The sequence below is a fragment of the Pseudophryne corroboree genome, chromosome 6, assembly GCF_028390025.1.
Source record: "Pseudophryne corroboree isolate aPseCor3 chromosome 6, aPseCor3.hap2, whole genome shotgun sequence".
NCBI lineage: Eukaryota > Metazoa > Chordata > Amphibia > Anura > Myobatrachidae > Pseudophryne > Pseudophryne corroboree.
This window is the reverse complement of record NC_086449.1, coordinates 811,342,442-811,367,534: the sequence shown is the minus strand read 5'-3', so window position 1 is coordinate 811,367,534 and position 25,093 is coordinate 811,342,442. Positions and strand designations below refer to the sequence as shown.

General features: G+C 47.7%; 2 protein-coding genes across 4 annotated transcripts in view; one reads left to right on the top strand and one right to left on the bottom strand.

Annotated features, from left to right (window-relative positions):
* Nucleotides 1-25,093, bottom strand: part of SYN3 (synapsin III) — a 346,396-nt gene that overhangs the window by 151,974 nt on the left and 169,329 nt on the right. The gene's annotated exons all lie outside the window — the stretch shown is intronic.
* Nucleotides 13,291-25,093, top strand: part of TIMP3 (TIMP metallopeptidase inhibitor 3) — a 35,691-nt gene continuing 23,888 nt past the window's right edge. The window contains exon 1 of the mRNA XM_063929037.1: nt 13,291-13,483. Coding sequence (XP_063785107.1) covers nt 13,357-13,483 — 127 coding nt within the window. The 5' untranslated portion in view covers nt 13,291-13,356. The remainder of the gene's footprint in view (nt 13,484-25,093) is intronic.

Below are 25,093 nucleotides of genomic sequence, written 5' to 3'. Positions count from 1 at the left end.
GGTGGATACTGATGCTCTCTGTATTATACGGTGGATACTGATGCTCTCTGTATTATACGGTGGATACTGATGCTCTCTGTATTATATGGTGGATACTGATGCTCTCTGTATTATACGGTGGATACTGATGCTCTCTGTATTATACGGTGGATACTGATGCTCTCTGTATTATATGGGGGTCACTGATGTTCTCTGTATTATACGGTGGATACTGATGCTCTCTGTATTATATGGTGGATACTGATGCTCTCTGTATTATATGGTGGATACTGATGCTCTCTGTATTATATGGTGGATACTGATGCTCTCTGTATTATATGGTGGATACTGATGCTCTTTGTATTATATGGTGGATACTGATGCTCTCTGTATTATATGGTGGATACTGATGCTCTCTGTATTATATGGTGGATACTGATGCTCTCTGTATTATATGGTGGATACTGATGCTCTCTGTATTATACGGTGGATACTGATGCTCTCTGTATTATACGGTGGATACTGATGCTCTCTGTATTATACGGTGGATACTGATGCTCTCTGTATTATATGGTGGATACTGATGCTCTCTGTATTATATGGTGGATACTGATGCTCTCTGTATTATATGGTGGATACTGATGCTCTCTGTATTATATGGTGGATACTGATGCTCTCTGTATTGTATGGTGGATACTGATGCTCTCTGTATTATACGGTGGATACTGATGCTCTCTGTATTATATGGGGGTCACTGATGCTCTCTGTATTATATGGTGGATACTGATGCTCTCTGTATTATATGGTGGATACTGATGCTCTCTGTATTATATGGTGGATACTGATGCTCTCTGTATTATATGGTGGATACTGATGCTCTCTGTATTATATGGTGGATACTGATGCTCTCTGTATTATATGGTGGATGCTGATGCTCTCTGTATCATACGGTGGATACTGATGCTCTCTGTATTATACGGTGGATGCTGATGCTCTCTGTATTATACGGTGGATACTGATGCTCTCTGTATTATATGGGGGTCACTGATGCTCTCTGTATTATACGGTGGATTCTGATGCTCTCTGTATTATATGGTGGATACTGATGCTCTCTGTATTATATGGTGGATACTGATGCTCTCTGTATTATATGGTGGATACTGATGCTCTCTGTATTATACGGTGGATACTGATGCTCTCTGTATTATACGGTGGATACTGATGCTCTCTGTATTATATGGTGGATACTGATGCTCTCTGTATTATACGGTGGATACTGATGCTCTCTGTATTATACGGTGGATACTGATGCTCTCTGTATTATATGGGGGTCACTGATGTTCTCTGTATTATACGGTGGATACTGATGCTCTCTGTATTATATGGTGGATACTGATGCTCTCTGTATTATACGGTGGATACTGATGCTCTCTGTATTATATGGTGGATACTAATGCTCTCTGTATTATATGGTGGATACTGATGTTCTCTGTATTATATGGTGGATACTGATGCTCTCTGTATTATATAGTGGATACTGATGCTCTCTGTATTGTATAGCGTTCACTGCTGCTCTCTGTCAACTCATATATTGGTCACTGTGATGCTCTCTGTTATATATACTGGTCATTTTGATGCTCTCTCTAAAATATATTGGTCACTGTGATGTTCTCTGCATTATATGGCGGTCACTGTTATGTTCTCTGTATTATATAGTAGTAACTGATGCTCTGCCCATTATATGTAAGTCACTGATGCTCTCCCCATTATATGGTAGTCACTGATGCTCTCCCCATTATATGGTGGTCACTGATGTTCTCTGTATTATATGATAGTCACTGATGCTTTCTGTATTATAATGCAGTCACTGTGATGTTCTCTGTATTATGGGGCTAATTCAGACCTGTTCGCTCCCTAGGTTTTTTTTTCAGTCTTGCGTTCGCATAGTCGCTGCCCATAGGGGAGTGTATTTTCGCTTTGCAAGTGTGCAAACGCATGTTGACATCAGGAATTCTTCCTGCAAACGCATGGACACGCGGCCTGCGTTTTTCCAAACACTCACAGAAAACGGTCAGTTGCCACCCACAAATGCCTTCTTCCTGTCAATCTCCTTGCAAACGCCCATGCGAATGGATTCTTTGCACAAACCCATTTCTGAGCGGCGATCCGCTTTGTACCCGTGCGACGCGCCTGCGCATTGCGGTGCATACGCATGCACAGTTCTGACCTGATCGCCCGCTGTACAAAAACGCAGCCTAGCGATCAGGTCTGAATTAGCCCCTATATGCCTGTCACTGTGATGTTCTCTGTATTATATGGTGGTCACTGTTATGTTCTCTGTGTTTATATAGTGGTCACTGATGCTCTCCCCATTATATGGAAGTCACTGATGCTCTCCCCATTATATGGTGGTCATTGATGCTCTCTCTATTATATGGTGGTTACTGATGATCTCTGTATTATATGGTAGTCACTGATGCTCTCTGTATTATATGCCTGTCACTGTGATGTTCTCTGTATTATATGGCGGTCACTGTTATGTTCTCTGTGTTATATAGTGGTCACTGATGCTCTCCCCATTATATGGAAGTCACTGATGCTCTCTCCATTATGTGGTGGTCACTGATGCTCTCTCTATTATATGGTGGTCACTGATGATCTCTGTATTATATGGTAGTCACTGTGATACTCTCTGTATTATATGCCTGTCACTGTGATGCTCTCTGTATTATATGCCTGTTACTGTGATGTTCTCTGTATTATATGCCTGTCACTGTGATGTTCTCTGTATTATATGGCGGTTCACTGTGATGCACTTTGAATTATATTGCGTTCATACAGGTAGAGGGTTATTACAGTCTACTGGGGAAGGGAGCTGATACTATTCCCTGGGTGACAGAATACCTAGCTTCACCCCTGCTAACAATCCAGGTTGTAAGGATATGAATGCCTGAGGTAGTAATTGTCACCTGTGCTAAAGCATTGATAGCCTTAAAACCTGGACTCATACAAGGGGTATGAGGACTGTGTTTGTGAAACACCGGGCTGGACAATGTCTCGCAGTTTAGGTGAATTTATTGTAGATTGTTACCATGTGGCCTTACAAAGACATATGGAGATCGTTTCAAATGGCTGTTTGACTAAATGACAATTACATAACCCTAGGCCGGCATACTCTCTCTCTGAGGAAAGTAAAGGGACACGCAGAGCACCTCATACTGAGAGGGGTTTTATTTCACAGCCAGTTACACTCCTCCAGGTTAATTTCTTGTGTCTGCTCAATCCGCAGACCGCTCATCTGAGGGCCGAGACTCGCTCCAGCCTAATCCTGAGGAATGGTCAATGACTGGGCCCAGGATCAGTGTTTATGTGCAGAAAGAGGCAGGGAGCCAGTATGCAGCTCCTGTCAGAGCTATTTCCCTTCTGGACTGTACACTGTGTGCCGAGCACCCGCCCTGAGTGTGACTTCCTCGCTCTGCATTCCTTCACCTCAGCTCCCATGGGGACGGACAGCGCTCATTTCCTCACACACCGCAACACTTGGGCACATGCAACGCTCTGCATGTCTTCTTAGGGGTCTATTCATGAAGCAGTGAAAAGTGTGGAGAAGTTTCCCATGGCAATCAATCAGCATTGAGGTAACATCTATCATTTGCATATTATACAGTTGTACGGAGCAGCTGATTGGTTGCCATGGGCAACTTCTCCACAGGCTCACTTCCCCACTCTTTTCACTGCTTCATGAATAGACCCCTTTGCCTGTTACTCGGATCGCGGGCGCTTCCATGCCAACATTTTATTATTATTATTACCGTATTATTATTATTACTTTATCACATTGCTGCTGACATTTTTAAAAATACTCTCCTGGAGATACTGGCGGATGGGTGTAGGGGCGGTGGGAGTAACCCCTCACCTCCCGTGATCTCCCCCTGCCTCTAAGCCGGAATTTGTGGTAGCGGTGTTGCAATTTACCACAAATCATGTCATCTATCCCCAGACCACTCACTTTGCTAAGGACGTGGCAGAATCAGGTGGTTAGCCTACTCTCTTGGAAGCCCGATACAGTAACCCAAAATTCGGGCATCTCCTAGGCATTCCATGAGATTAGGTGTATATGCTTTACCATCGCTAGACTGTAAGCTTGTGGGCAAGTCCCGCTTACCTCTTTGTCTGTCTGTTAATACCTGGGGGAATATTCAATTAGCCCCGAAGAGACATCGGGTATAAAAACCCCCAATGTTTCTTCTGGTTTTGCGGTCAGGCTATTCGATCAGCTCGTCCGTTAAAAAGTGCATTTTTCACTGAACTTGTGTGTTTTCGGGTAAAATAGCCCAATTTTTGTATTGAAAAGGGGCTGTTGTCGGGGATTTTGCTTCGCCTGCCGGAGGCAGGTGAAACAAAATCCATGATAAGCTGCGGCACGCGTCGTCTTATCGGGGCTAATTAGATGTTACCCCCCTGGCGATACTTTGCACCTGAGAGTATGTGCGGGTAATTGAATATCCTCCCCAGTCTTGTTTTATAACTGTTGCCCAGATTTACTAAGTCTTGGTGAGTGATAATTTGCACTGTGATAAAGTACCAACCAATCAGCTCCTGTCATTTTTCAAACACAGCCTGTAACAGGACAGTTAGGAGCTGATTGTCCGGTATTTTATCACCGTGCTATTTATCATTCTCCAAGGCTTGATAAATCTGGGCATATGTTTGTTCACAGTTGCAAAGTGCTACACAATGGGGGTGATTCCGAGTTGTTCGCTCGCTAGCTGCTTTTAGCAGCATTGCACACGCTAAGCCGCCGCCCTCTGGGAGTGTATCTTAGCATAGCAGAATTGCGAACGAAAGATTAGCAGAATTGCGAATAGAAATTTCTTAGCAGTTTCTGAGTAGCTCTAGACCTACTCACAAATAGCGATCAGTTCAGTCAGTTTCGTTCCTGGTTTGACGTCACACACACGCCCAGCAACTCCCCCGTTTCTCCAGGCACTGCCACGTTTTTCCCTGAAACGCCTGCGTTTTTCCGCACACTCCCAGAAAACGTCCAGTTTCCGCCCAGAAACACCCACTTCCTGTCAATCACACTACGATCAGCAGAACGATGAAAAAACTTAGTTACGCCGTGAGTAAAATACCAAACTTTTGTGCTAATTTACTTGGCGCAGGCGCGCTGCGTACATTGCGCATGCGCAGTTTGCGACTAATCGCTCCGTAGCGAAAAAAAATACAGAGCGAACAACTCGGAATGACCCCCAATATGCTGGTGCTATGTAATAGGTTATATAACTTACAATTCATGGAGAAACGTGTCATTTTCCCAGCATTCTGGTAAATGCTCACACACACACACACACACACACACACACACACACACACACACACACACACACACGCGTGTACAGGGTCAATGATACTAATACGTGACATCCCAGAACCTGACTACAAGCTCTTATAGCCAATACAATGCCCGTCACAGCCTGATATTTGATGGCGGGGGCTTAATAATGTGTTTTTCAGTAAAATCTATTTAAAGCAATACTATAGGTAATTTCACACCAGGAACCCTCCATGATTATCTTATATATCATTTACATCTAATAATATTCAGAGGGACCCCTGCTGCCTTTTGTCAGCTTGGAAATGTTGCAATGTCTTTTAATATCCATCCAATTCCTCCAGGACCGCTGTGACAGGAGGCAATCCGTGTGCTGGATGTGAGGCGCTGGAATGAAATGAGATATATACAGTATACACGCGCAGCTCCTGCTCGATAATATGCTCTGGGACACACAGAACACTTTCACTGGGCGGTTATACACTTACCTGCTAGTCATTTATTCCTACACTATGCACTATGTCATTATGCTGTACAAATTCTGCATACGGTGTGTGTGTGTGTGTGTGTGTGTGTGCATGTGTGTGTCCTGCATACGGTGTGTGTGTGTGTGTGTGTGTCCTGCATACGGTGTGTGTGTGTGTGTGTGTGTGTCCTGCATACGGTGTGTGTGTGTGTGTGTGTGTGTGTGTGTGTGTCCTGCATACGGTGTGTGTGTGTGTGTGTGTGTCCTGCATACGGTGTGTGTGTGTGTGTGTGTCCTGCATACGGTGTGTGTGTGTGTGTGTGTGTGTGTCCTGCATACGGTGTGTGTGTGTGTGTGTGTGTGTGTGTGTGTGTGTATGTGTGTGTGTGTGTGTCCTGCATACGGTGTGTGTGTGTGTGTGTGTGTGTGTCCTGCATACGGTGTGTGTGTGTGTGTGTGTGTGTGTGTGTGTGTCCTGCATACGGTGTGTGTGTGTGTGTGTGTGTCCTGCATACGGTGTGTGTGTGTGTGTGTGTCCTGCATACGGTGTGTGTGTGTGTGTGTGTGTGTGTCCTGCATACGGTGTGTGTGTGTGTGTGTGTGTGTGTGTGTGTGTGTATGTGTGTGTGTGTGTGTCCTGCATACGGTGTGTGTGTGTGTGCGCGCGTGTGTGTGTGTGTTCTGCACCAGCAAGCAAGCAGAGCAACGTGTATGATAAGATGTAGGAGTCTATGGGGGTCATTCTGACCCGATCGCACGCTGCAGTTTATCGCAGCGGTGCGATTGGGTCAGTGCTGCGCATGTGCCGGCTCCACAGTGCGCCGGAGCATGCCAGACGGCCGAAGGCCATCGTTGCCTAGCGATCGCCTCTGCCTGATTGACAGGCAGAGGTGGTCACTGGGCGGGAGGGGGCTAGGCGGTGGCGTGGCTGGACCGTTGGGGGGACGGGCCGTGGCGGCTGCGTGACATCGCACGCAGCCGTTGCAAACCGGGCAGCGAAGAGGCTACTCCTGAAATACAAAAGCAATGCTTTTGCACTTCTGCAGGGGGGGGGGAGGGGGGGGGGGATGTGACACTGACATGAGGGGCGGACTAGCCCTGTGCTGGGCGCCCCCCCTCCCCGCATGTCTGAGTGCCTGATCGTAGCTGTGCTAAATTCTGAACAGCTACGATCAACTCGGAATGACCCCCCATGTACTAAGCCTTGGAGAGAGATAAAGTGGACAGAGATAAAGAACAAGCCAATCAGCTCCTAACTGTCATGTTACAGGCTGAGTAAAAAAAAATGAGTTAGAAGCTGATTGGTTAATACTTTATCTCTCTCCAAGGCTTTTTTTTCGCACTGCGCATCTTCTGGCATAGAGTACACACAAGTACGGGCAATGCAGACACCAACGCATTTCCCTCACACCTCCGCATGTGAATGAAGAGGTGCAGGGTGCTCTCAGGAGGGCAATATTCAGTGAGGGCATGTCGGTGCAACTGCGGGCTGTGCAGAACCGGACTAAGGTAGTCATTCCGAGTTGTTCGCTCGCAGGCTGCTTTTAGCAGCTTTGCACACGCTAAGCCGCCGCCTACTGGGAGTGAATCTTAGCTTATCAAAATTGCTAACGAACGATTCTCAAAATTGCGAATAGACACTTCTTAGCAGTTTCTGAGTAGCTCCACACTTACTCGGCATCTGCGATCAGTTCAGTGCTTGTCGTTCCTGGTTTGACGTCACAAACACACCCAGCGTTCGCCCAGACACTCCTCCGTTTCTCCAGCCACTCCCGCGTTTTTCCCTGAAACGGTAGCGTTTTTTTGCACACGCCCATAAAACGACCAGTTTCCGCCCAGAAACACCCACTTCCTGTCAATCACATTACGATCGCCAGAACGAAGAAAAACCTCGTAATGCCGTGAGTAAATTACCTAACTGCATAGCAAATTTACTTGGCGCAGTCGCACTGCGGACATTGCGCATGCGCATTAGCAACTAATCGCTCCGTTGCGAGAATAAAATAACGAGCGAACAACTCGGAATGAGGGCCTAAATCGTAAACCCTGCTGATTTCCAGGCATATAATTTTAACCAATTAGAGATTAGGACAAGTGCGCACCGATGACGGAAATGATGATCATAACACCAGATAACGACAGGCGGACCACAGAGTACAACTCGGTGATTATACACGTTTATTTCCATGCACGCGATGCGAGCGCACATGCACACAATCTGACTCTGAGCTGGACGCAAAGGGTGGAATTCAATTGTTTGAACAGTCGGTTGGGTGTCTGTCTATTAGATAGGAAAAAACGGACACCCAACTGACTTTTCAAACAATTGAAAACCCCCAAAGTGTCTGTATTTGCTGGGAAGCCACGGGAGCCAGTCTTACTACCTTATGGTCATACGAGGAGCCAAAGGGCTAACGCGATGATTCATAAGGCTTCAAGTGGTAAACAGCTCCGCCCACTGCGTTTCCATCCAAAGCCGCAACTGCCATCATGAGATGCATCAGAATCACGTTCTCTCCGCTGCCCGTGCAGCTCAGACTACACGGGAAGTATAGCCACACCCATCTGACACGCCAATCCTCTTGTTCCAAATGCAGATGCACCATGACCTTATCTGACCACATATGAAGTACTACACACTGCTGATGCTCCGTCAGCTGCGGATGCTCACCCCATCAGCTTGTACGTACCAGAAACTAGATCATCATGCGTATGGGAATCCTAAGAATCTTAGGGGCCCATTTATCATTAAATATTTGCATCTTCTTTCCCCGAATTAGCCCATTGTAGCCTATGTGCTACAGATCACAAAAGTAACCTGCAAAGGGTACCTCCGGGAAACCTTTCCCAGCAATGGCTGCGTAGTCGGCGGACGGCACAAGCGCAAAAGTCCCACACTCACCCTGAATTGCAGGGAAGGGCTCATTTCAGAGAGCCTGTCCCTGCGGCTGTAGATAGTTACATGCTGGCGTAACAATGGAATACTGCAATGCCATTCTGGACGCTAACATCATGCTCAGATAGCACTGAATATGCAATTATTGATAAATAGACCCCATATTAAGATATACACATACACAACGGGGGCTAATCCAGAGCTATGTTTCAGTACATCTCCAATAGTGTGAGATCTGACACCGCACTGCGCATATGTAGATCTCATTATTATTATTATTTATTATTATTTATTATTATTATCCTTTATTTATATGGCGCCACAAGAGTTCTGCAGCGCCCAATTACAGAGTACATAAACAAATAATCAAAAACAGGAAAACAGCAACTTACAGTTGATGACAATATAGGACAAGTACAGGGTAAATACACATAGTTACATCAGCAGATGACACTGGAATAAGTATCAGGTGGCAGAAGACTGCTGGATTTGGTGCAGTTGAAGATTATTAAAGTAAGAAAAGGATAAGCACATGAGGGAAGAGGGCCCTGCTCGTGAGAGATTACAATCTAAAGGGGAGGGGTAGACAGACAGGGGTGACACAGATGGGGTACATAGAGAGCGTAGAACAGAGGGTTAGGATGAGATTTGGCTGGGTTTGGTGAAGAAGTGGGTCTTGAGAGCCCGTTTGAAGTTTTGTAGAGAGGTGGAGAGTCTGAGGGGGAGAGGTAGGGAATTCCAGAGAAGTGGTGCAGCACGTGAAAAATCTTGGAGGTAGGAGTGGGAGGAAGTAATCCATAGGCAGGAGAGTCGTCATGCATTAGCAGAGCGAAGAGGACGGGTGGGAGAGTAAAGGGAGATAAGGTCAGAGATGTAGATGGGAGAGGAGGGGGTGAGGGCTTTGTAAGCGAGTGTGAGAAGCTTGAAATGGATTCTGAAAGGGAAGGGGAGCCAGTGAAGGTCTAGTAAGAGAGGAGAGGTGGACGTAGTGCGTTTGGTGAGGAAGATGAGCCGGGCAGCAGCATTGAGGATAGATTGGAGTGGAGACAATCTCATTCTGTTACATCGCTTGCAGTGCCCTGGACTCAGCAGCCTGACTGACAGACTATGGCCGTTTTGGGGCGGGAGCGGCGACAGGGCTTGTTTATCATAATAGGGGTATGTCAGCCCCGTTTTGTAGGCATGCTGAGGCCAGGGTCTACGTTTACTGACGCAGATTTACGGGCCTCTGCAGTATGAGTACACCGGACATCCTGAGTAACCTGGAACCTGAGGATTTTACAAATGTGATTGGCTGAGATTGATCTCTCCTTTAACTTGTATGTGTCGACGCCGTCCTGGAATCAATCATGGTGCTAATACGAAGTGCCGCTTGGTTGTTCATCTGCAACTGTTACACTGATTCCTACCATTCGTCCTGTATCTTATTGTCATTTGCGTCATTTTGAAAAAGCTTTATGTGTTTGTTATTCACAAGGTTTTATATCGTTATCCTAATTAGGGGCTACTTCTGAGTCACACGGAAAGCGGCTGCAGTTGCGGATGGTGGCGGAATCGTGATTTGCTACTTTACGCTAGTATCTGTTCAGCCAGTGCGGGGTATTGTGCATGTGCAAGCGGAAACCCGTGCCGCCCGCGGATTTTATCCAGGCCGCCGCAACTGTCACCGTTAGTATCGGGAAGACAGATCCAACTCAGAATAGGACAGACATACGCAAAAATGCGTAAAGCTGGTTCTGCGCATGCACTGGCGCAAAACTCACCATGCGCGTCCGTGATGAGAGATCCGTGTGACTTAGCGTCAGCCCGTTAGTGGGCCGTGTTGTCCGCTCCCACATTCACAGTCCAGTGTAAAATGACTTCCACCAGATTTTCTTTTTTTTTTTAATTTACATTTTGGGCTTTATACTGAGGAACAATCTCCGCACCTCCTGCTACTGACATTGGGGCTAATTCAGACCTGATCGCTGGGCAGCGATTTTTGCACTGCTGCGATCAGATAGTCGCCGCTTACGGGGGGGGGGGGGGGTATTTTTGCTGTGCAAGTGTGTGAACGCATGTGTAGCTGAGCTGTACAAACTGATTTTGTGCACAGTCTCTGAGTAGCCCAGAACTTACTCAGCCGCTGCGATCACATCAGCCTGTCCGGGACCGGAACTGACGTCAGGAACCCTCCCTGCAAACGCTTGGACACGCCTGCGTTTTTCCCAACACTCCTTGAAAACGGTCAGTTGCCACAAACGCCCTCTTCCTGTCAATCACCTTGCGATCATCCATGCAAATGGATCCTTCGCACAAACCCATCACTGAGCGGCAATCCGCAATATGCCCGTGTGACGCGCCTGCGAATTGCGGTGCATACGCATGCGCAGTTTGTGTCTGATCGCCCGCTGTGTGAAAACGCAGCCTAGCAATCAGGTCTGAATCAGCCCCATTAGTCTTCAGTTTGATATATACTCAGTGCTTAACAAATTCAAGCAACACATTTAGCCATTTTTCATTACAGTTAGACCATGAGGGGGCGCTGTTTACTACATTTTTATCTTGTATATCTCCTAGCAGCAAACCAGATCCCCTATAACAGATAAAAAAACAAAATGAGATTGACAGTGCTCAGTGACCTACAGTATAACTTACAGTATGCTCATAACTTTGCTGAAGGAGAATAAAAGCCACACAGAGGCACTCATTCCGAGTTGTTCGCTTGTTATTTTTCTTCGCATCGGTGCGATAAGTCGCAAACTGTGCATGCGCAATGTTTGCAGTGCGTCTGCGCAAAGTAAATTAGCACAAAAGTTTGGTATTTTACTCACGGCTTAACGAAGATTTTTCTTCGTTCTGGTGATCGGAGTGTGATTGACAGGAAGTGGGTGTTTCTGGGCAAAAACTGACTGTTTTATGGGTGTGTGCGAAAAAACGCAGGCGTTTCTGGAAAAAACGCGGGAGTGTCTGGAGAAACGGGGGAGTGGTTGGGCGAACGCTGGGCGTGTGTGTGACGTCAAACCAGGAACGAAACTGACTGAACTGATCGCAGTGGCAGAGTAAGTCTCGAGCTACTCAGAAACTGCTAAGAAATTTCTCATCGCTATTCTATTCGCAATTCTGCGAACCTTTCGTTCGCTATTCTGCACAGCTAAGATTCACTCCCAGTAGGCGGCGGCTTAGCGTGTGCAAAGCTGCTAAAAGCAGCTAGCGAGCGAACAACTCGGAATGAGGGCCCGAGTCTTCTTATGTAGCCCATACACTTGTGAGATATGAGGTACAATCCTTCGCATCTGTGAGAGAAATCAAAGGATTGTATGCACATTTTAGGTACCGTGCGACGCGATGCACGGGCACGCCGGTCGAATCTTGCGTTTCAAGATAGTAAGTGCTGTACTTAATATTTATTATCGCATTGCCGTGCGATCGCATGTGTTTTTAAAAACACATGCAATATATCGCACTGCAATGCGCGATGGGCACCAAAGGCCGCTCCCACTCGGCGGTGACGTGCCCATCACGTGATTACCATGTGATCTATCGCATGGTAATCACTTTGGCAGTACAGGTGCGATGAACTGCCGGTGCGATGCCCCGCAATATCGCGTCGCTGGGCATCGCACAAGTGTATGGGTACCAATAGAAACAGGGTGTATGGTTCCTCTGTCTGTCTGGGAAGAGAGGATCCTGTCTGGTATATGCATTCTGCAGGTGTCTGTAGCATTACATCCCTGCAATGGGGGTTTCCCATAAAAGTGTCTGACACTTGCACAGGGGACAGAGGGGATCTGAGGGACTCTGATACCAGTGATATAATGCTGCAAGGCTTGCAGGACAGCCAGACACACCCCTGCATATACTGTAACAGACATGGGGGCTTGCACAGAGTATTGGGGGGTTACATAGTGTGTTGCACCCTTGGCTCAGGGGACAGAGGGGATCTGAGGGGACTCTGGTACCAGTGATATAATGCTGCAAGGCTTGCAGGACAGCCAGACACACCCCTGCATACACTGTAGCAGACATGGGGGCTTGCACAGAGTATTGGGGGGTTACATAGTGTGTTGCACCCTTGGCTCAGGGGACAGAGGGGATCTGAGGGGACTCTGGTACCAGTGATATAATGCTGCAAGGCTTGCAGGACAGCCAGACACACCCCTGCATACACTGTAACAGACATGGGGGCTTGCACAGAATATTGGGGGGTTACATAGTGTGTTGCACCCTTGGCTCAGGGGACAGAGGGGATCTGAGGGGACTCTGATACCAGTGATATAATGCTGCAAGTCTTGCAGGACAGCCAGGCACACCCCTGCATACACTTTAGCAGACATGGGGGCTTGCACAGAGTATTGGGGGGCTGTATAGTGTGTGCACAGGGCAGGAGGGGCAGATCCTGGCCATGGCAGGGGAACAGTTGTTTTGCACTTGAGTCTCTGGTTTAGTAATCACACATCGCCTGCAGCCCCATCCAGAGGTGCAGAACATTCTCTCTATCCCTACATGGAAACGAGCTGGTGGCAGCCTCCCCCTCCAGCCCGGGACAGCTCTCTCCCAGCCAGGGGGATGAGGTCAGTATACACGCCCATGGGGCTGGGCTGCAGCCGGCATATATAAGCTGCAGGAGCCTGGCTGGGTAGCCAGTGGCTGGAGCTTTGCTGTGATCACAGGATACTACACATCCCAGCCTGCAGCACCATGTCTGTCATTACCAATACCCTCCTCCTGGCGCTGACCCTGGCCATCGGGGACATCTTATACTCGGTGGACGGCTGCACATGTGCCCCCAGCCACCCCCAGGACGCCTTCTGCAACTCTGACATCGGTGAGTGCCAGCTGCTGCTCATGCATGTGTGTGCCCAGGTGCCAGGCAGATGCACAAGGTATATACACTGGGTATTGCTGGAGGGGAAGGGTGCCAGGCAGATGCACAAGGTGTATACACTGGGTATTGCTGGAGGGGAAGGGTGCCCAGGTGCCAGGCAGATGCACAAGGTATATACACTGGGTATTGCTGGAGGGGAAGGGTGCCCAGGTGCCAGGCAGATGCTGAGGGGAAGGGTGCCCAGGTACCAGGCAGATGCACAAGGTGTATACACTGGGTATTGCTGGAGGGGAAGGGTGCCCAGGTGCCAGGCAGATGCACAAGGTATATACACTGGGTATTGCTGGAGGGGAAGGGTGCCAGGCAGATGCACAAGGTATATACACTGGGTATTGCTGGAGGGGAAGGGTGCCAGGCAGATGCACAAGGTGTATACACTGGGTATTGCTGGAGGGGAAGGGTGCCCAGGTGCCAGGCAGATGCACAAGGTATATACACTGGGTATTGCTGGAGGGGAAGGGTGCCCAGGTGCCAGGCAGATGCACAAGTTCTAGATCCTGGGTATTGGTGGGGATTGGGAAGGGTGCCCAGGTGCCAGGTAGCTGCACAGATGTGCATGGTATAGATCCTGGGTATTGGCAGGGAAGGGTGCCCAGTTTCACAAGGTATAGATCCTAGGTATTGGTGGGGAAGGGTGCCCAGGTGCCAGGCAGCTGCACACGGTATAGATCCTGGGTATTGGTGGGGAAGGGTGCCCAGGTGCCAGGCAGTTGCACAAGGTATAGATCCTGGGTATTGGTGGGGAAGGGTGCCCTGGTGCCAGGCAGTTGCACAAGGTATAGATCCTGGGTATTGGAGGGGAAGGTCACCCAGGTGCCAGGTAGCTGCACAAGGTATAGATCCTGGGTATTGGAGGGGAAGGGTGCCCAGGTGCCAGGTAGCTGCACAAGGTATAGATCCTGGGTATTGGAGGGGAAGGGTGCCCAGGTGCCAGGTAGCTGCACAAGGTATAGATCCAGGGTATTGGTGGGGAAGGGCACCCAGGTGCCAGGCAGCTGCACAAGGTATAGATCCTGGGTATTGGTGGGGAAGGGTGCCCAGGTGCCAGGCAGCTGCACAAGGTATAGATCCTGGGTATTGGAGGGGAAGGGCACCCAGGTGCCAGGTAGCTGCACAAGGTATAGGTCCGGGGTATTGGTGGTGGGTCACTGTCCCTGTGCTGAGTTAGGGGAACTCTTGTGGCACAAGCTGCGCAGTGAGGGCGCACTGGTATATAACTCTGAGGCTGTGTATACTGATGGTACATAAGTGGCTGCAGGAGCGGGGCTCCGGGTGTGGGCAGGCTACTGCCATGCTGCGAGTAGGGAAACACTTATCACGGGATAAACCTGTCCTGGATACTGTTGTGCTGGCACTCCTGGCATGGAGTCAGTGAGTGGCAGCGATGGAGCGTACTTCTGGCAGGTGGATGAAAACAGTCTCCAAACTATTCTCTATGCCAGGGGTAGACAAAGTGTGGCACTCCAGCTGCTGTGTAACTACACATCCCAGCATGCCCTGCCACCATTGTATCATGCCGCAATAGGAAAACTGTGACAACAGGGCATGCTGGGATGTATAGTCCCACAGCAGCTGGAGCGCCACAGGTTGCCTGTCTCTGCGTTTACTATTATCTCTGTATACAGTATGTCCCATACGTCATAATGTTGTAAATATGAAGTAGAGATACATTCTACACCAGTGGCTGCGTTATTTAACCTGTTCACGAGCAATTGTACCTGATTACAAGGTGTGTCTGTGCAGAGTATACACCTGTCCCCAGGACATGTGGGGGTACCCCGACAGTGACAGGAAACAAGTCACCAACCTCCCACTGGCAGCAGAAGGGGCGCGGAATGTAAATCAGCAATTTAACTCTTTAGCAGCTGAATTGTGTGCTGGTGAGAATTTTTGCATTTAAATCCCCCCTCCTCCCATTAGCTGGCTAGTGCAAAGCTTAACTCCTTCTGTGCCAGACCTAAAGGGAAGTTATATTACAGTATTCTCTGTCTTGGCTGAATATAGTAGTGGGGGCTGTCATGTTGGAGAGATGCTTTGGATAAAGCTGAGCTAGCATTCTAAAACTATCAGTATTCCGTCCCCACGAACAATATTAGAGTGGTCTGTGGGTGTCATGTATAGAAGAACAATAATCTAAAACCATATTTAAAGGTTTGGAATATCTACCTTTTAAATTGATGCAATGAATGTAAATTTGCATAGTTCGATAGCTAACCGCAAGCTTGGGCAACCTAGGGCTCATCAGCAGCTGCAGAACTGCAAGTCCCAGCACACCCTGCCAACCGAAGGTTAGAGTTTTATACATAGATGGCTTCCAAGGTTTTTAAAATGTTATAAGTGGAACAGTTGTGTTACTTGAATTCATATCCTGCCATTTGCAACATAGAACATCAACGTTTAGGAATAGGCGGGGCGGGAGCCCCCTGGATTGGCCTAAGGGGATTTAGTTAGACCCTCCTCTTAATGACCTGTGTAATATGAAGGTGTACTTCCCACGCTCTCAGCCTTGGCCGGGCATGACGGCAAACCTCTCTAATTATTCCCTTTAACACATTTGTGTTGAAATCAAAAAGTAACCACAACAAAGTGGTTATATCAAATTTACCTCCCTTTCCGGTTCTCCTGCGTGATCACAGGCTTCCTTATGGCTTGTCTGCGGTCTCCTGAAAACGTCTACCGCCATAGGATATGGGTGTAGCAGAAGGGCCTTAATATCCACATTGGGACTCATACTGTATAGTACACTGGTAGGAAACGAGCACACACCATGTGTCGTGTCCCACGGCAACCAGACAGATTTTACTCCTTTCTCCAGTTCAGTCTATACATTGAAAAGATTTTATCTGACTAGTTTGCTATGGGTAAAAATACATATATACATATTGCACCGTTATAGTAACAGCACATGGACTGTGCATATGTTATTCCACCAAAATTAAGACATCTTTATAGTATAACGTATATAAACTCTCCTGTACCAGCTGACCTATGTGCATATGTCACTGTGCAGAGAGCAACCTGCCCGTTGCTCCACAAGTTGCTATAGATTTGTAGATATATTCAGCTTTTCAGTCATTCATCTCATATCACCCATACCCACCCATATCATGTAATGGTCAAGTTTCATTCACACATGGGGGCAGATGTACTAAGAGTGATAAATGGAGAGAGATAAAGTACCACCTAATCCGCTCCTAACACAGCCTGTAACATGGCAGCTAGGAGTTGGTTGACTGGTACTTTATCTCTCTATCTCTCCACTTTATCTCCATGCAAGGCTTAGTACATCTCCCCCTATGGTTTCTTAATACTGTTTATTCGATTGATTTAGCGTCTTTTGCTGTAGTTCCGTCTGCGACTTTATGTTAATGCTAGTAAGTCCGTCCCTGGTGTACAGCCGTGTGTCTGTCTGTGCAAGTGCTGTCACGCCCCCTTGAGTGTCTTTGGCTGTAACCATCGGTCGCAGCATCGAAACTTGCATCGGCTCTTTACTAGGTGCAGATTCTCTCCTCCAAAATGAGCAAATGTGAGTCCAAGTTCACAACCACCACATCGACACCCCCATAAGATGTACATTTATGTGACCATGCGTCTGTTGTGCATCTTTACACAACTGTGAAACTGTGCGCACAGGCTCCGGACGCAATGCGCAGTGTGACTTATGGTGGGTACACACTGATAGATATATCTGCTGATCGGCAGATATATCTATGGACGGATCGGGCAGTGTGTTGAGCATACACACTGCCCGATCTGTTGGGGACTGATGTCATGAACTGGGCGGGCGTGTGTCCAGTTCAGCTGTCAATCACCGCCGGCTGCAGCAGCATGTGTACGGGCGGTTGGCTGGTCGCCCGTACACACACAGCGATGCGCCAGTATATCAATAGATATATTGGCCGTCGGCTGTGCTGTGGGGCCGACACGATATGTCTGTGAACGACTGAGTTCACAGACATATTGCCCGTACACACTGGCCAATGGACCCGCGATATATCGACCGTTCAATAGAACGGCCGATATATCGTCCAGTGTGTACGGACCTTTACACGCGTGCGCAGAAGATAAAACCGTTCAACTGCTCCTGACAACGGCGGTGCGTCTCAGTCACATTCAATCCCCAAAATTCACCAGTTCCACCACAATGGCACCAATCATTACACTATTTATTAATTATGGGGGGCTTGGTCCGGATAAATATAATGTCTTATCGCCACTTATCGCAGTCATAAAAAAAATCGTTTGCTCGAATATATTATAATCACATCCTGGGACAGGGTCTCCGATGGCCACCCAGTCGCCAGGTATTATAGGATCTCGCGAGGCTCCCTGGAGTGTGCGGAATGGTAATACAGCCAGCAGATCGCAGTAATGGATCGCAGCAAGAGGCTGGATGTCCCTGGTGAACTTTATAGGATCATCGGGGTTAAAGGCTTCTGTGGGTTTATTAAAAATACATTGAGGGCAGCTGAGGTTTACCCTGAACAGATGGACGGGGTGACAGGTGCTGGGCGGTATCCGGGGCTGCAGGCAGCTAAGAGTTACTGTATTTATATACAGCCCATCTAGACATCTACTGTAGTGGGTGTCGCGTGGTGGGGGCTGTTGTCTGGTAGTAATCTGCCCACACCCCACTCCTGTCACTGTTCTGCAGGCTTACACAGTGCCCCCCATGGGCCATGGCATCATATGCACAGGGTACCATGGAAGGTTTGGCTGGGGGGATGTGGAAGTGACCCCTGTCGGGTACAGAAGGTGAATCCGGCGCTGCCTGGGCGATGAGGCGCATCAGCCTGACAGGCCTGCATTGTAGTAATCTGCATATGCAAATGAGCGGCATCCATCCGCTTATCTGACATGCAAATACAGGGGGAACTCACACACTGTAGGTAACACCGAGCATAACAAATATTTACTTGCCTCTGAATTTCACTGATCTGACCGGCATGTTAAACGTAACTTTTGTCATTTTTATTTTGCACTACCCCCCCCCCCCCTTCCTCCTCCTGTAAGTGCTGCTCCTTTAAGAAGCCGTGCTAGCCCCACTCACTCCCCCGACACTCCCTACATACTCCCCCCTTGGTGCTGTCACATGGAAAGTTCAGGAATATGCAAGAAGGGGAGAGAGAGGGGTGACCAGATTACTGGCTGAGAGGGGCACATCCCCCCATAAAACAGGCAGACTGGTTAACTCCGTCCCTGCCTAGGCCCAGACGGCCGTATCGGACTGCCCCATCTACATATAACAGCAGCTGAACGTTGCATATGAAGTCACTCACTTTACATACGACGGTTCCTGCTTTTATATATAGATTTCTGTGGCAAGACTCCCATCTATAGATCTGGGCGGCTGGACCCTTCCATTGTTTGTCTGACCCTAGACTGAATGTCGTTACGCTATTTTTGCAGTTTTGTTTTAGTGCTGTAAAGGGCCCCATACACTGGAACGATAATGCCCGATTTCAGCCAATTTAGGGCATTCGGCCCGATATATCGGGTGAAATCGGGCATTTTGGATTTGTTTCTCATCCGATGCGCATTCCCGTGAGGGTCGGATCGGCTCCCCTAGATCGTTAGTGCTGCACTCGTGATGTCGGTTCCCGCAGGCATGGCTGGGATCGCATACTATATATCACATGCAAAATGTACCAAATTGTATGGAACCAGTCCCGGGAGAGTTCAAGGGAAATCGCCTCCGACTTCAGACTCAGACATATCTTTGTAGTGTATGTGGCCCTTAAGGTGTTTGAAGTTGTGTATAGATCTTTGGCATTGATGTCTATTTACGGCTATAATCTGCTCTGGCAGCTACAGGTGCAAAACCAGGGCACAAGGTATTAAGGGGGACATTTACTAAGCAGTGATAAGAGCGGAGAAGTGAGCCAGTGGAGAAGTTGCCCATGGCAACCTATCAGCACTGAAGTAACATCTATAATTTAGATACTATAAAATGATACAGAGCTGCTGATTGGTTGATGGGGGAATTTCTCCACTGGCTCACTTCTCCGCTCTTATCACTGCTTAGTAAATGTTCCCCTAAATGAGTTTGAGGTGTATAGCTAGGTACATGCTTCAGTCATAGGTGGACTGTTATGGATGGGTGCAGGGCTGCAACTAGGGGTGTACGCATGGTGCCGTCGCACAAAGCAGAACACCCTGGGGAGCGGCACTGTCTGGAACGGCACCCTTCAGCCAGTATCGCTGCTGCAGTTACGCTCGGAGCGTCCAACTCTGCAGCCTGCACAGCTGCTCGGAGCGTCCTTAGGATGCTCCAGTCATTGCCTCGCTGCTCTGACCATTGGCGCTCATGCCCACCCATCCCCTGTGCTGCAGCTTTATGATGTCATACGCTCAGGGGGAAGGGCCAGTGACAGCACAGGGCGCACTGAAGCTCTCTTATGTGGCTGGCAGGTGTGCGGTGCAAGGGCAGCCCACATCAAACACCCTGTACCCTGACATCAGAAGGAAAATGGTGCAGCTGCCATTTTCCCGAAGTTCATGAGCTGCAGAGAAATCACCAGGAACATGGCGCCCGTAGTTATGTATGTTTGGTCACGGAGCATGGGCCAGTGACATCATATGCACAGGGTACCATGGAAGGTTTGGCTGGAGAGAAGTGGAAATGAGCCCTGTCAGGTACAGAAGGTGAATTGGGCGATGAGACGGATCAGCCTGACAGGGGGGGGGCCACACATCACACCCTGCACCCATAGACAATACTACCTCTCAGTCAGCGCTGTAGAAATCGCTTGGAAAATTAAGCAGGAGCCATCGTCCCGGAGTCCTGCGCATATGGAGTAGGCTGTTCCGGGGCATGCACAGTACCAAATTCGATTAACAACTTTGAGATAGTTTCATCAGATTTTAAATGAGCCTACTTCTGCGTAGCTTGTGTATGACATTACTGGTCCCTGCGTGACAGTCTGATCGCCGCAAACGCAGGGAGTGAGACCATTGTAATTCTCACCAATAAGGAAACAGCGGCTTCGGGGACTCTCGCCCCACGCACCTGTCTGCCGACGCCGCCTTAGGAAATAAGTGGGAAGATTTCTATCAGAACCAAGGAAAATAAATCCCATAGGATGCCTGTTGGAGCTTTCATCTGTGTAATTGCTCTGGCGGCTGATAATGGTATAGATACAGTGCATGTGAAGAGGTGACATATACGTTTTGTAACCTACTGTGTATATTGTCGGAGGTGCGTCATACAAGGATGGTAACATCTCGGATTTAAAGGACACAGTAAAACGTTTGGCGTGAATTCATTCTTCAACAGTGTTTGAGGTTGTAGTCAGGGAAATGCCTCGCTGTAGTAAGAGATTTAGCCTAGGAAATGCCTCGCTGTAATAAGAGGTTTTAATGGTGGGGTCTTTATGCATATTTGTCATTTAAGGTGGTCTATATAAGTCTTGGGGACGTCTCCGCTTGGTCAGGTCTAATGGATTTGGTGTGACCTAGACACAGATGAGCACTACACTGGAGAGCAGAACTTGGCCTTCACAGAGTTCAATCTGGACACTATCTGGTTGTTCAGGGACCAAATGAAATATTTCCTGGTCACCTTGTTGGACATGGTCTAAGACGGGAGGTCCACATGCCTTACTCCCAAGACAGAGCTCTATGTCAGCCATCCAGACATATAGAGCCTCCTGCAAATGTGCCTTGGAAGGGTCTCCCCCCAACTCCCACCTGTACCTGTTTCTGGGAGGAAGAGAAAAAGTGCCAAATCAGTGCGGGTAAGTCAAACCTGCCCAGGTACTTTACTAGTCACAATACGATTGTAAACAGGTGTGGCCAGAGGCTATCTCAGCACCTAGGGGCATGGGTGCTACTGACAGATGGACCTCTCCTTCAAGCCTACCATGACGGTGGTTGGGTTTTTATCATAGCTGTGGTAAGTGGCCACCCATGCGTAGGATGATGTCTGCTGAGGACCCTGGTCAGTTTCCATGGCTAGAAAAGGCAGCAGTAGTTATTTTCACAACATTCATTTTGACTTCAATAACTTCATTGTGGTCCATGGTGGCCCTTTAGCAAGGAAAGTCTGAGGAGGCTTCCCTGACTCCGTCCAGCTTGTTTATGCGAGGATTCGCCCTGGGCTGTGATTGCAGAGCATCCTGGCACTGACATCGGAATGGGGTTCCCGTAGGTTCTCCAACAAAACCCATTTACACACAGACTAAGGGAACAAAACCTCCCCTTTGTTTCAGTCGTTGCCATCCCAACAAGCACCAGAATAGGACTTACCAAAAATACACACTAAACAATGGCTCTGCATTATTCCTTTGCTGGAAGGGGATCTGTGGAACTTTAGGCAGAGGAGATACGTTAGCAGGCTGGCCATTATCTGCTATACAGCATATGTGTCAGTACGAGCGACTGTTGTAAGCCTTGGGCTAGGTAGGGGGCGTACAGTATACTGGCATATGCAAAGTTTTTGGTATCAGCCAAAAGTTACATCGGTTGAATATATTACGATGTCCCGACAGCAGTTGTGTAATAAATATCCTACTTCTATTCTTTATAGAGCGACACGTTCTCAGTATAGTGTTCTCCAGACTTTTATATCTGGGTCACTTTACACCGAGACTCCCCGCAACAAAAACTGGGGTTCCCTGGACAAATGAACCACTCCACTACTAGACTAGTCTGGAATGTGGTCTTCAGCCTTGTGTCTACTGTCTAATTACAGGGTTACTAACTACCCCACTGAAAAAAGTATAAAAAAAAAAATGTTCAGTCATTTTGCAAAATACTTTGGGCCAACCCTAATTATTTTCACGTCCGCTGAATTTTGTGACTGGTTTATACATGTCTCCGTCTATAAATCACAGATGTACATTAACAGCTTGTGCGAAGGCCCCCAGGAACAGACGTAGTCTCAGTGCATACGACGTACAGTTTTATATCCAGTTTTGCTTTGTGACCAGATACGGGGCGACGCGCAGTTTTTTGGGGGGCTTAAATGGCCCCTCATCAGATCATTCTCGGGGCGGAAAAGTTGATATTTATCTATATAAAAAAAGGAGAAAGGCCAAACACCCATATATATCCTCTGTAACAAGATAAGGGAGATATAAAACATTACAACACATCTCACTGCACATCTATAACGAGAACGGTGATTGGTGGAATTGTGCATTTCCATTTGATCTGTGTGGGTCCAAAATTCAAGTTTCCAAACAAAAGATTAGGAGCGACTCTGGTTTTTAATTGTTTGCCATTTGCAGAAAGACTGTTTAGATTATGGTACTAGTTTATATTCAGCAATTATATGAGAAACCAGATCAGATCAGACCCAAGGTACATCATGTAGTTGTAGTCGCTTGAACCACTTCTCTCCGGCGAACTCCGCTTTCATTAGTTGTTAATGGTTAATCAGCCATTATGCATCGTTCAGTAATGGTGACACAATGAACCTGGGTAATTTGTGCACTGACGTCAGCAGTGTGAACAGCTTTCAGTGATTACGGATTGTTACTCGCGGTTACACGGCCACTACATCTCCGTTCAGTCATGACAACCTTTAACCCTTTTGCTGGGGGTTTAAATGTCCCTTTGATTTGTGCTGATAAGGCATGAAATTCACATGAATGGGATGGCAGCTGCCGCGTGATTTGATCAGTCGTGTCGGCGGACCGTTCAATGGCGGGGTGAGGACACGTGCCATTGTCCGAGTTGCAAGCGCATTGCGTGTCTGGCACTCTGTACATCTTATTTTATGGCTATATAGAGGACAGGCAGGCGAATGATGATGAACGCATGAAATATATTAAACAAGAGATGTTTAGGAGAGCTGGAATACACACGCGGGGATGATGAACTGCCGACATTGAAAGACATATCTGTACAATTCAGGCTTATCCATCCTTCAGAGTCAACGTGACATTTTTTGCGGCCTTTCTTTTTTAATTTTCTTTTTAAATGTTCACGTTAGTTACCATATGACGAGCGTGAGATTTGCAAGTGACGAGATTTCTGCGATTTAGCACTAGGATTTAAAGAGGCAATTTTTTACGATGCAAAACCAGGCTGGATTTGCATTGCAAAAGAATTGCTGCTGTAAACCCTTTGCAGAATCTCCCAGTCCATGTTTTTTTTTTTTTTACCTTACATCCTTGTCCTTCACGTCCAGGTATGTGACTGTCCTGGGCTGATAAGACCGGACGGCACATCCGATCCAAAGGGGTTTTATTTATCTCCATGGTTTGTAGTGGGATTGTAAATTGTTTTATTTCTATATAAATTCCGGCGCTGCTAAAACTTGTTATTCGGGCATTAAATATGTATAAACTCCCATAAATAGGATCTGCATAAACCAGTGTGCAATAATACAACCATATCAGTAGTTATATAGGAACGCTAGTATTGTAAACAATATCGTAAGTCTTTTTAAAAGCCTTGTTCCCTGTAGAGAAACACTCTGCGGTATATTGACAAGGCAGCAGCTTTTCGCAAAGCGCAGAACACCCCGGGCGTTGCACTAATTAATAGCACTGCTTTAAATTTTGTGGCCAAATGTATCAAGAAGCCTGCAAAAGTCGCTGCTTCGTAAATGCTGTCTCTATATAGAATTCTGGGGAGACTTCTAATACCTTATAGCCTACTGAGTGTACATACAGCTAATGCTCTGTTTATTGCTTACAAACCACATAGGCATAAGTCATTAGGTAAATGAGGTGAAGTTGCAGGTCAGAAAAGGAGATATTCCAGAATGCAGATATAAATGCAGTTACGGGCGCCCGGCTAGTGCAAAATGAGTGTAGGCGCCGACACTCTTGGGTGTGTGACGCAAGGGTCAGCAGGTCAGCACATGTCAAGATACATTTGTCAGACGGTGGGAAGAACGACATACAAACAATGGAGGGTTCTGATCATGAATAGTCTGTAAAGACGCCCAATCATTGTTTAGACGTTTTACACGCAGCCCACCACATGAATATACCCCTCGCCTCCCACATTCTGGGAGCGTTGAGAATGATAGAAGTCTATTCCGGTCGGACTGCTCTTGATGTCACACAACACTTAAGGCTAGGTGTATCAAACCTTGGAGAGATAAAGTACCAATCGGCTCCTACCTGCCATGTTAGCCCCTTTTCCACCAAAATCCAGAGTCTGACCAGGCATTTGGAACATGGTTCCAATCCGGGATAGGCACCTTTCACTCTGCGGCTCCGACCCAGGTTACTCCCGAGTCGGCACCGTTTACACTGCACACGGGTGCAGATCTCCCCGGGATTGGGTCAAAACCCGAGCGGTCCAGACCCTGGACTTCACCGGCGACCTGCAGCAGGGCGGGGGAATGTCCTGTATACGGGAGGTGGTCTGTCATAGCTGTCACCGGGGAGACAGGCAAGGAGATCACAGCCTCCCCGTTCGAAGCAAGCATGGATGAGGTAAAAACCAGAATGGTCTGGATCATACAGGGAAGCCGTAATTACTCTCTCCTTGGTGACAGCTGTTATAGACACGCTTCCATGTTTTATTACCCAATCCCCTTGCTGTAAACGTCACCCAAGTGGGATGACCCGGGTTACCGTTTACACTGCC